Source organism: Tarenaya hassleriana, unplaced genomic scaffold (genome assembly GCF_000463585.1).
Source record: "Tarenaya hassleriana unplaced genomic scaffold, ASM46358v1 Cleome24, whole genome shotgun sequence".
NCBI classification, from domain to species: domain Eukaryota; kingdom Viridiplantae; phylum Streptophyta; class Magnoliopsida; order Brassicales; family Cleomaceae; genus Tarenaya; species Tarenaya hassleriana.
The window spans coordinates 681,888-694,232 of NW_010965696.1; the positions used below are offsets into that span (position 1 = coordinate 681,888).

Below are 12,345 nucleotides of genomic sequence, written 5' to 3' on the forward strand. Positions count from 1 at the left end.
TACGCTCGCCCTCTCTCTCTCTCTCTCTCTCTCTATATATATATATATATATATATATATATATATATATAAAATAAACCACTATAACAATCCGCATGTTTCGCATATCTAGATGCATAATATATATATGTATGATACGTAAGAACACATACACACAACACACATATATACAAAAAAATAAGAATGTTACACACACACACACACATATATATATATATATATATATATATATATATATATAGAAAGAAAGAGAGATAGAAGCCCTAGGAACAACAAACCAAAGCACAGAAGCCAGGTTTCAATAGTAAGATGAGTACATGATGTGACGTGTGTACATGGTGATTAGGGTTTCTCCTATATGTATATGTAATATATATGTATATATGTAGAGAGAGACTGTCTGATATATATATATATACATACCGGTTGCCGAGGAGGCGGTGGAGGCGGAGGATGAGGTCTTCCTCGTCGGGGGAGATATGGCCTCTCTTGACGGAGGGTCTGAGGTAATTCATCCAGCGGAGACGGCAGCTCTTTCCGCATCGGAGCAGACCCGCCCTCTTCGGCATCGTCCTCCACTTCCCTTCCCCTTCCTTCTCTATGCACCTCACCAGCTTCTCGTCCTCCTCCTCCGTCCACGCCCCTCTCTTCATCTTCATCGTATTCCCCCCGCCCGATGATGATGACGTCATCTCCCTCCTCGGTGACCTCGTCCTCCTCTTCCTCATCCTCTCTCTTCCTCTCTTTCTCTCTCTCCCCCTCTCCCCTTTAGGGTTTCTTGATCTTTGTCTCGCTTGTCCGATTTTCTCAGTTTCCTTGTTATTTCTCTCTTTTCTGTTTCTGGTAATGCTTACTCACCCCTTTTTGCCCCCACGCTCGCCTCCCAGCGTCCGCAGGTTACGCGCTGCTTGACATTTTTGTTTACTTTTTTTCTTGACTTGAATTAATAGCTCGTAGTAAACTGAATCAATACATAAATAATTAGTTTAAGAAATAATGGATAATTGATGAATTTATAAAATCCGAGCATTATGATGAGTGTTAAAAAAGATCATTCAGTATGAAATAATAACTCTATTATATAATTTATTGTCAAGCTATCTAATGATCATTGTTAGACATTTATAAACACGCCATCAAATTTAAAATCCATGTTAGTTTTCTTATTTTTTAAAGGCTTTCCGTAATTGTTTTGATATATATTTTTTTTTCTGAAATTAATAATGCAGTTATAATTGGAAATAAGAGTTCAGGAATTAAAAGATTGGCGAAGACAAACGTTAAACACGTAAAAGATAGAGGTCAAATGTGAATTACTAAAAGTAAGGGGTCAAGTGTCTAAATTTGTAAAAGAGAGAGGCCAAGTATAAATTTGTAAAAGAGAGAGGTCAAATGTTAAATTTGCAAAAGAGAGAGGTCAAATGTTAAATGTGTAAAAGAGAAAGGAGAAAGAGGAATTATGGGGGAATTGACATAACTACCCTTGCCCGGTCAACCCATTTTCCAGCCCGAACATTTCTGTCCTCATTTAAAATTCTCCCCTCATTTCAATTTTCGTATTTCTCTTGCCATTTTCAGTACTGTATTAGGGCTGGCATCTCACCTTCAACCTTTGTTGAATCTCTCAAATCTTCGATTATCCCTAATTTATGTGAATTGTCGCTCCTAATGGATCGATTTATGGGGTTTCCTTGAGGAGCAATCGTCGGGCATTTATTTGACGAGGGAGGGGGAGGGAGCGGGAAGACATGGCTCGGCAAATGACGTCGTCCCAGTTTCACAAATCAAAGACTCTCGACAACAAATACGTGAGCTTAATTTCCCCAATTTCTGGGGTTTTCAGTCGGGGTTTGATTTCTGATTCTGGTTTAGTTTAGGGTTTCTTTTGTTTTTCGGGTTTGTTCGTTGGGCAATTTGGAATCAAGACGAGAAATTAGACTCTGTACTGTCTGGAACGTTTCGGTTTTTATGCTCTTTTGATGCTTCGCCTGCTAAAAGCTTGTACTTTACGAGCACTGGGAGATTTCCTCTACTACTTTCGTCTTTCCATGGTTAATACTTGGTTTTGGGCGCAGATGCTGGGAGATGAAATTGGGAAAGGAGCTTATGGTCGAGTTTACAAAGGATTAGACCTGGAAAATGGGGACTTTGTGGCCATTAAGCAAGTCTCGTTGGAGAATATTGCTCAGGAGGATCTTAATACAATCATGGTTTGTTCGATTGATGAGCCTTGATAATATCTTCCTCGACAATTTATATTGTGTAGCCGTTTGGGGTTTCTTCTTCTTGCTTGTCTTGTATGCCCTGACTTTATTCAGTTCATATTGAGCTGTTGGGTGATGCATTCCGTTGATAAGCATTTGTAAGACAGTTTGAGATCTCATAATAGCCAGAGAATTTGTGCATCTTTTCATACACCTTTGGAAAGGTTGTGGGACCGCTAGGGGAAGAGAAGGGGGAGTGGTGGTTAAGAATAGGAATACATAGTGCCATTTTTATCTGTTTGTTTCCTTGAACAAATGCTTTGCCTCATCTACTTTTCACTGCTTTTCTGACTGAATCGTGGTTTTACATGTGGATGCTGTTCGGCCGTTGGGATGATTTCTCCAGCTAGAAATTGATCTATTGAAGGTGGATGCTTTCTTCCTTCCATGTCCCTTCTTCATTGTTCCACAGTACATTCTTGTTCCATGGCACATCCTTTACCTTAAACTGATGAGCTTTCATGGTTTTACTTTCGCCGTGGTGAAGTACATTAGGCTGTATAACCTTACCTTTGTCCTACTGAGGATAGAACTTGTTTTTGTCTCTGTTGCTGAATGGAGGATATATATGTTTTATATAGATTGCACTGATGCTAAGTATGCTGAAACTGAAGTCAATTCAATCACCTTTTGAATTGTAGATTTATTTACTCCTGATTTTTTGTTCTGTGGGTAAAAGAATTATCTTCCCTTTTCCCCATCTAAGTTGATTGTTTCAATGCAGAACTTGAACCATAAAAACATTGTGAAATATCTTGGATCGTTGAAGACAAAGACACACCTTCATATTATTCTGGAGTGAGTAAGCTTAAGCTTGCCTTCCTTTTGGTTCTTCTGGACTATGGTTTGGAAGCTGAAGTGGGTTTATGATTTGCAGGTATGTTGAGAATGGCTCACTTGCAAACATTATCAAACCAAATAAGTTTGGACCTTTCCCAGAATCACTGGTAGCTGTATACATTGCCCAGGTTAGTGTATATATCCTTCTAGTGAAATTTATTCTTTCTGCATCGTGTACTGATTAGTGAAATAGGTCTTGGAAGGCTTGGTATATCTGCATGAGCAGGGGGTGATTCATCGTGATATCAAGGGTGCAAACATTTTGACAACCAAGGAGGTGTGCTTTGCTATTCTCTCTGAATCTTGTTAGTTAATTTGTTACATGTCATTTCTAAGAGTAGGAAGACATCATCTCCATGGTCTTATGCTGTTTAAAATTTCTTTAGTGCTTATTTAGTTCAAGATGCGTTGTGTTCCGTGAAATTGGTGATGCAAAAGATTCTCTTAGGTTACTTTTGAGAGACGCTTGGCTATCTTATATTTCAGGGTCTTGTCAAGCTAGCTGACTTTGGAGTTGCAACTAAACTAAATGAGGCTGATGTCAACACTCATTCGGTTGTAGGAACTCCATACTGGATGGCTCCCGAGGTACGATCTTGCATTTCTGAGATCGGAATATAGACAAGCGCCTCAGAAATGGTGTATTACTAGCACATAGGTCCACACGACAATGATATATGGACTTTTTTTTTTCCCTTCTTAGTTTTCTCTCATGATGTGTTGTTCTCTCCTCTATGGAATTCTTAGCTGTGTGTTCACGGAGATTCCAATTTTATTTCAGGTCATTGAAATGTCAGGAGTTTGTGCCGCTTCTGACATTTGGAGTGTTGGGTGCACGGTTATCGAGCTTTTGACATGTGTGCCACCATACTATGATCTGCAACCCATGCCAGCCCTCTTCCGCATCGTTCAGGTTTTGCCAACATCTTATGAGTTCAAGTCACACAAATTTTTGCTGCTTCTTTTGCCTTTTTCTATTATCCTAACTCTTCCTTGTAAATCGCTTCTCTCCTGGAATAATGCAAAATATTTCAGCGGGAAGCAACTAAAAGCATTTCTTTCATTTTGTTTTGTTCAGGATGAACGCCCTCCAATACCTGATAGCCTGTCTCCAGACATTACCGACTTCCTGCGTCAATGCTTTAAGAAGGTACGCTTGGATTTATGTCACGTTTGATCTTCGATACTTTTGAGGACATTATCTTTTTTTGTCAGTCCTCTTCTGAAATCTAGGACACTTTTGATTATCTAAAATCAGTGGATACATTCAATTTCTATCTTCAAGCGCAGGATGCCAGGCAGAGGTCTGATGCTAAGACACTGCTCTCTCATCCTTGGATACGGAACTCTAGACGTGCGTTGCAGTCATCGCTCCGCCATAGTGGAACTATTAGGTGAGAATCTGTAAATTTTCTGCTAATTTTGGGAATAGTAAGTATTTCAGACTTTGTTATTAGCCTGATTGTATTTGCGTTCACTAAATTGGACTTCTTCCTTGAGGAATTTCATATCTGCAGATATATTCAGGAAGCTTCAGCAGATTCAGAAAATGCTGATGAGGATGGCCAATGTGCAGCTGAAAACCTTCCTACCGAAAAAGTGGGGATATCAAAATCTGTGAGATCTTTTAGTCAAGTATCTTACTTTTTGAATTACGACTAGTCAAATTTTCAAAGATGAGGATGAGGAGATGTTAAAGCTTCCTTGTCATCATCACATTATTGAGATGGCCTTTGTTAAAGCTACTGATACATGACCTTTTTGGCGTCAGAAATCGAAAAGCAAATTGCTTCTGGAGGAGGTGGCAAGTTTGAGGTCTGACAAGGATCGATCCTTTCTCAGTGATCTTGATGAGGAAACACCAGATAATTCAGAAGATGGTCTAATGTCAGATCAAGTTCCTACATTTTCTATTCTTCAGCAATCTGCCATTCAATCAGGCTCTACCATAGTCTTTTCAAACACAAAGATGAGTTCTCAAGATTTATCAGAGTATAATGGGAAGTTTGACCATGATGAACCACATGGAAATGGTGTAGTGGAAGCGTCTGAAACAATTAGAAATCTTGTGGGGACAAAACATATGGGGAAAGAAAGTTCCTTCCCGGCTGAACAGACATGGCATGGGTTTGGACAAAAGGGCCAAGATCGTGGCCTTCTGAAGGTTTGTTTCATTCTTTTGCTTTGTCCAATAATAGCCCAACGATGAAGGGGATATGCTATGGTTTGATTGAATCATAAGTTCCGAATTCTTTTAATTATCAAAACAATTCTGGGTTTTACTCTTTTGCATTTTGTTTTTCAAATTCCATAACCACTGTACTCATGTTTTTACACTGGAACAAGTTTTTGTTTCTTGTTGGGACCTGGTCATGCTTAGGCAGACGTATTCTTTATAGAATTCTTCTAATAAATGCATGCACTAATTACTATCTTCTTCTAACTGAACTCTAGGTTTCTATAGATTGGTGAATGGTGTGTTGAAACTATTCATATTAAGTGCCTTAATCCACCATACATGTGTTTTTTTTTTACTGGGAGGTAATATGATGGTGCTTGCCTTTGTCTGAGATGAAGACCTACAAGGGGCTCAGACTGTAATTTCCTCCTTATTCACTGGATTGTTTTTCATAAGTTAAATATCCTTGTTGTTTCTACTTTGAAGGCTGTGAAGACTCCATCAAATGTTGGAGGGAATGAACTGACTAGGTTTAGCGATCCTCCTGGAGATGCTTCTTTGGATGATTTGTTTCATCCATTGGTTAAAGGTACTGATGGAAAAACAAATGAAGCCTCAACATCTGTACCCACATCAAATGCCAACCAAGGTGATTCTCCTGCGGCTGATGGTGGAAAAAACGACCTGGCCACAAAGTTGAGGGCTACAATTGCTCAGAAACATATGGAGGGTGAAACAGGGCTGTCAAATGATGGTGGTGATCTTTTCCGCTTGATGATGGGTGTTCTAAAGGATGATGTCATCGACATTGATGGCTTGGTATATCTTGAATAAAATATGTAGGTTTAATAATTCAAATAGGTTCCTATTTAACATTTTTTCGGTGTCTTGTTTCTCAGGTATTTGATGAAAAGTTGCCTGCGGAGAATCTCTTTCCTCTGCAGGTATTCAGCAATTCTTTTTTACTTTTAAGCTCCTGCAATCTGTTGGTATCTATATAGTCAAGTCACTAAATGCTCTAAGTGGGGAAATATTGTGTAATTGTCATTAAATGTCGATTTGGAAACCTTTGATTCTTTTTGTTGCTGTTTCATGTTTTCTGTGATAGCATGTCTTGATATTTATTGTCGATTTACTTGATAGGCAGTTGAGTTTAGCAAATTGGTGAGCTGTTTAAGGCCAGATGAATCAGAAGATGCAATAGTATCTGCCTGTCAGAAACTTATCGGTATTTTTCATCAGAGGCCAGAGCAAAAAGCAGTTTTCGTGACACAGCATGGTTTCCTTCCTCTAATGGATCTGCTCGATATTCCCAAATCTTGTGTAAGTTTATTTGCAATTGGCAGGTTGTCTTCCATCATATGTGGTCATCAACTTGCTGTAATTATCGAGCGGCTTATGATTAGGATAATATATTTTGGTGTTTCCAGGTTATATGCTCTGTTCTGCAGCTGATGAACGAAATCATTAAAGATAACAAGGACTTCCAGGAAAATGCTTGTCTTGTTGGCCTTGTAAGTCTGGTCTTACGAACTTCGTTCTCTAATTGACGAGTTACCAAATAGTTCCTTGGTATAGTTGTCTGGATCTTTTAAAATTTAACGATAATAGACTTAGTTTATCACAAGACAGGTGTTAAATATCGAGTATTCATTTGGCTTGTTAAGACAAGATGGTAGGTTGTTCAAGTTCAATAGTTTATCCTCATCTTGTTGCTGAGTACATGAATTCTCTGTTACTCTGTAACTAGTCAGATGGTGTAGGTTTTTACGTTACGACTCCGAAGGTACTATGAATTTCTGAGTTATGCCAAGTCAAATTACAGATTCCTGTTGTCATGAGCTTTGCTGGTCCTGATCGGGATCGTCCGCGAGAAGTTCGTAGGGAAGCAGCTTATTTCTTGCAGCAGCTTTGTCAATCAAGGTTATGGGTTTTCTTCAAGTTTTTGTTGCTGTGCATCATTTTCTTCCCTATGCTTGGGTTTGACATGAAAGGTTCTTTACAGCTCCTTGACGTTGCAAATGTTTATAGCTTGCCGGGGAATACCCGTTTTGGTTGGATTCCTTGAGGCTGATTATGCAAAATACAGGTTTGTACTGTTTGCCCTGTCCTCTCATGGTGACTGGATTTTTTTCCGGTAATTTTTGTGTTAGCGTATGAGATGAAAAAAATAGTGTGAGTTTCTACTGAATATGTCATCTCAGAGACATGGTATTGTGCCTGCGCATGGAGTCATGTCTATTACTTATTTTTTAGCCTTAGGCCGCATTCTGTTCTTTTTGAAAAAAATTTGTTGTGCATAATTTCTGATATGCATCCTAGTTGGAGATCGTTTAGTACATATTCTCACTGTGTGACAAATTTCTGTGAGTGCATATTTTCTCCTTTCTGTTTTATGTTCATTGTACACTCTACTGATCCGATCTTTTTTTTTTTGTCCAGGGTGATGGTTCATTTAGCTATTGATGGGATGTGGCAGGTATTTAAGCTCCAGAGATCAACCCTGAGAAATGACTTCTGTCGTATAGCTGCAAAGAATGGAATTCTTCTTAGGTTAATCAACACTCTTTATAGCTTGAATGAGGCAACTCGACTGGCTTCTATATCAGGGGGAACACTGATTGTGGATGGTCAAGCTACACATGCACGCTCTGGTCAACTTGATCCTAATCATCCTATTTTTATTCAGAATGAGATATCTCTCAGTGCTATTGATCAGCAGCCTGATGCATTGAAAACTAGGCATGGAGGTGGTGAAGATCCTTCCCGTGCTTCTACTTCACAGTCTCAAAGATCAGATGTCAATCAACTTGATCCCCGACACCTAGATGGTGAGAGGCCGAGATCAAGCAGTGTTGCACCAGATGCTTCAATTTCAGCCACAGAATTTGATGTTAGACAGCAGAGGATATCTCTCTCTGCCAATAGGACATCTACAGATAGGCTTCAGAAGTTGGTGGAAGGTGCATCTAATGGTTTTACTAGTACGACAGCTTCTCAACCAGAACAAGTTCGACCTTTGCTTAGCTTGCTTGAGAAGGAACCTCCTTCAAGACATTTTTCTGGTCAACTGGATTATGTAAAGCACATCGCTGGTTTAGAGAGACATGAAAACATACTTCCCCTCTTGCATGCAACAAATGAGAAGAAAACTAATGGAGAACTAGATTTTCTGATGGCTGAATTTGCAGGTAACTTTTAAGGTTTGACTGGCCACTTGTGTCCTTGTCTTTCTTGGTTATTGGTACCTCTAGAAGAGCAATGTCTGGCGTAGAGTTTAGATCCATGTCAATAGTTTAGGGGAAAAAATTAGGGCACAAAAATATGTTCTCGCGCCTGCTTGTCGATTTCTAGATTTTGTTGATGTGGTCAGATATAAGGTCATATTTGGTGTGGCTGACTCTTCTGCAGGCATATATTTTGAAACTTTTTCTTCACCATATCATTGCATTGTTTCTTCAGAGGTTTCTGGGCGTGGAAGAGAAAATGGAAATCTTGATAATGCAACTAGACATTCCAGTAAAACGGTGACAAAGAAGGTTGCAGCTACTGAAGGAGCTGCTTCGACATCTGAGATTGTATCTCAGACGGCATCTGGTGTACTCTCGGGTTCAGGTGTTCTAAATGCTAGACCTGGAAGCGCTACATCATCCGGTTTACTTGCCCACATGGTTTCAACTCTGAATTCAGACGTTGCAAGGGAATATTTGGAGAAAGTGGCCGACCTCCTCCTTGAATTTGCTCGAGCAGATACAACAGTAAAATCATACATGTGTAGCCAAAGCTTGCTTAGTCGTCTTTTCCAGATGTTCAACCGGGTAGAACCTCCTATCCTTCTGAAGGTACTGAAAGTGCTCTGATATTTCCTTTTACTCGGGTTGTTTTACAATTCTTTCTTTCTCACACCTATTATGTGTTGTCTTGTTCAGATACTGAAATGCATCAATCACTTATCCACTGACCCAAATTGCTTGGAGAATCTTCAGCGAGCAGATGCGATTAAGCACTTGATTCCCAACCTTGAGCTTAAGGATGGCCCTCTCGTGTATCAAATCCATCATGAGGTTACCTTCTTGACTTAGATATAAATCTGCAGGCTTGAAAGATTGGAGTTGGGTTTTCTTGTTCTGGTCTTTTGATCGTCATGAATTCCCAGGCCTATTTGGAAACAGGAGGAGGAATCACAGAGATAGAAGGCATTCGAACTATATGCCTTAAGTGAACTTGGTTTCTGCATTACTGTTTTTAGTTGTTTATCATAGACTGATGTTTCTAAAACCTTTTTTTCCTGAAGGTGCTCAGTGCGTTATTCAACCTGTGCAAAATAAATAAGAGGAGACAGGAACAAGCGGCTGAAAATGGAATCATTCCTCACCTGATGCATTTTATCATGACAGATTCTCCTCTGAAACAATATGCACTACCGCTGTTGTGTGATATGGCTCATGCATCCCGTAATTCAAGAGAGCAATTAAGGGCCCATGGTGGTCTGGATGTTTACTTGAGCTTGCTAGATGATGAATTTTGGTCCGTGATAGCCTTAGATTCAATTGCTGTTTGCTTGGCACACGACAACGACAACCGCAAGGGGGAACAGGCTTTGCTTAAAAAAGATGCTATCCAGAAACTGGTTAAATTCTTCCAGAGCTGCCCAGAGAGACACTTTGTTCACATATTGGAGCCATTCTTGAAGATTATCACGTACGTAGTTTTTACATATATATTATCTCTCGTCAAATGTCCTAATCTCACAAAATCATTGAACTGAGTAATATGTACTTGCATAGCACTACTGAAGTTAACACTTCGCTTACCCTCTGATGACTGAGCCAATGGACAAGAGCTTCTCTTTGACTTAGTAATCTGTTGATGCATTGCAAACAGCTGTTAGATGCACTAATTCTTTTTCCTTCCCTAATGCAGGAAATCATCTCGAATCAATACGACCTTAGCTGTAAATGGGTTGACTCCATTACTTATCTCAAGGCTGGACCACCAAGATGCTATTGCTCGGCTTAATCTCTTGAAACTTATCAAGGTCGGTATTCTGATTTCAGTTACTTTGGATATGGATAAATGCGATTGTTTCCCCATGATTGTCTGAGAAATTGGTAGCTTGGATATTTGTTTTTTTTATGGAATATCATAAGAAAACACTGTTGTTTTGTGTACGATCACTACTGGGTAATGGTTCTTTGGCTTTTGTGGATGTTCAGTCTTGGTTTTTGCCATTGTTTCAGGCTGTTTATGAGCATCATCCACGGCCAAAACAACTAATAGTCGAGAACGACCTCCCTCAGAAACTGAAAAACCTAATAGAGGAACGGCGAGATGGACAACGGTCAGGAGGACAAGTTCTAGTAAAACAAATGGCCACTTCGCTCCTCAAAGCCCTTCACATTAACACAGTCTTGTGAAAATCCATCCTTGTCCATTACCAAATATCTCACCTGAGTTCGTATTTATTCAATTTTTTTCCAGGAAGATTCCCCTCCCCGATGATTGGTTCCCGGGCATCGTCCCTTTTGTGTCAACTGTATATTTCTTTTTCTTTTTCCGACTTTGAAGGATGCGTGCCTTCACCAGAAGACTTTGGAGGTTGAAACTTAAAAAGATTTGGGGTGGAAGTGGTTGTTTGGTGGCTTTCTTGTTTTTAGGCCCTCAAGAGCTGCCAACACAACTCAGGTTCAGTTTTTCTCTGGCTCTTGCTTGGATTGGAAATCATCTTTTGTATGACTTGTTAAATCTTAAACTAGGTTCCCTTGGACATTTGGGACATTGTAGATCCGTTTTGAATCTGTGAAATGCATTCAATGAACCGCTTAAGGGCGTTGATATGAAATCGTAGTTTTTAAAAGTCAGACATAGGCAAGTGTCTGTCTCTAACGACGATTCACAGGTCACAAAGAGGAGATAAAGAAACATTTGGAAAGAACCGAGGAAGAAAGCAAAAGGAGGAAGCCACTTTTCTAAGGCTTAAGGTATGGATTGGACTCATCCTGCTTCTTCCCATTTTGCCTTTTCTTGCATCTCACATGCATAGGCATATTCTTGTCTGATTAGTTTCATACACTCACCACTATATAACCCTCTTTTATCTTTTATTTTTTGTCCAAAAGTTTGGTTGGATGAAGAAAAAAAGGAAATGGTAATCTCAGTATGTGGTTTGGTTTTGGTTTTGAATGTTCATATACATGTATATAGGCTGCTTAATCTGATTTCCATATTGATTTTACATTGTATGATTAGTTCAATTAAGATTCCAACTATTTTTTTCCTTCTCTTTGATCTTTGGGCCATCCAAGGATCATTTCGTGTGATCACCTTTTAATTCATTTTCGGCCGTCACATGGCAAAAAGCCAAATCCCATTTAATTTATAGGGTTGTAACTCCTCTGCCTGAACCCCCCAAGCCCCCAAACACCATAATGATGATGATGATGTTGATGTTGATGTTGATGATCATGATGCCCACATGTTCCAACACTACCTTCCAAAATTCCACAGCTCATTCACATCTTTTGAAATCAACCGACTCTTTTCTTGCAATCCCTAAGCCAACCATTATCATTTTTTTTTTTAGAAAAGCTCATCTTTTTCTTACTTGTTGTCTTCTGATTGAACTCAGATTCAGTACTTGTATTTTTGGAGCCGGTTTGGTCTTAGTTTGAAAGTTCCTTAGGTTAAATTATATTTTATAATTAATCCTCAAAATCCGTTGATTGGTTCGTTTGAGTGCAAAAAAAGAATTTAGAGGAAGCAGACCCTACATGCAATGGTACTTTGCATGCATACAATATACAAAACCAATGGAAACTACTCACATCACCATCAAACAACAACACGAGTCATGGAATGTAGATTATCTAAACATTGATTAAATTAAAATTGGAAAAAAAAAGGAAGCAAAACCACAAATGATGGGACAAACAAGCTCAAGAGGCTAAAAACACTTAGAAAAAGAAACCAAAGGCCAACGCAAAAACAGATGCAAACAATGTGGGAACAAACATGGCAGCATCAGAAGCAGGGCTTGGGGCCGGAGCCTCGCCTGTGGCTGGC

The 12,345-nt window shown here is 39.4% G+C and overlaps 2 protein-coding genes across 6 annotated transcripts in view; one reads left to right on the top strand and one right to left on the bottom strand.

The window, feature by feature from the left end:
• Nucleotides 1-1,387, bottom strand: part of LOC104815668 (transcription repressor MYB5) — a 4,015-nt gene extending 2,628 nt beyond the window's left edge. Inside the window, exon 1 of the mRNA XM_010544164.2 lies at nucleotides 424-1,387. Coding sequence (XP_010542466.1) covers nucleotides 424-728 — 305 coding nt within the window. The 5' untranslated portion in view covers nucleotides 729-1,387. The remainder of the gene's footprint in view (nucleotides 1-423) is intronic.
• The window catches only part of LOC104815667 (MAP3K epsilon protein kinase 1-like), a 13,571-nt gene extending 2,011 nt beyond the window's left edge, over nucleotides 1-11,560 (top strand). Inside the window, exons 1-25 of one of the 5 annotated variants that reach the window (XR_772161.1) lie at nucleotides 1,585-1,808; nucleotides 2,076-2,210; nucleotides 2,611-2,631; nucleotides 2,989-3,062; nucleotides 3,142-3,232; nucleotides 3,298-3,381; nucleotides 3,591-3,692; nucleotides 3,886-4,017; nucleotides 4,183-4,254; nucleotides 4,395-4,498; nucleotides 4,622-4,721; nucleotides 4,876-5,268; nucleotides 5,770-6,102; nucleotides 6,183-6,227; nucleotides 6,427-6,606; nucleotides 6,714-6,797; nucleotides 7,109-7,206; nucleotides 7,289-7,372; nucleotides 7,726-8,474; nucleotides 8,746-9,125; nucleotides 9,213-9,347; nucleotides 9,578-9,984; nucleotides 10,207-10,321; nucleotides 10,524-10,968; nucleotides 11,183-11,560. Coding sequence is in view for 1 of the 5 variants with exons in the window: in XM_010544162.2 (XP_010542464.1) it covers nucleotides 1,749-1,808; nucleotides 2,076-2,210; nucleotides 2,611-2,631; nucleotides 2,989-3,062; nucleotides 3,142-3,232; nucleotides 3,298-3,381; nucleotides 3,591-3,692; nucleotides 3,886-4,017; nucleotides 4,183-4,254; nucleotides 4,395-4,498; nucleotides 4,622-4,721; nucleotides 4,876-5,268; nucleotides 5,770-6,102; nucleotides 6,183-6,227; nucleotides 6,427-6,606; nucleotides 6,714-6,797; nucleotides 7,109-7,206; nucleotides 7,289-7,372; nucleotides 7,726-8,474; nucleotides 8,746-9,125; nucleotides 9,213-9,347; nucleotides 9,578-9,984; nucleotides 10,207-10,321; nucleotides 10,524-10,700 (4,155 nt within the window). In the remaining 4 variants the exon portion in view is untranslated. The other 4 variants (XR_772162.1, XR_772163.1, XM_010544162.2 and 1 more) reach the window with 4 other exon arrangements.
• Nucleotides 11,561-12,345: the final 785 nt, after the last annotated feature.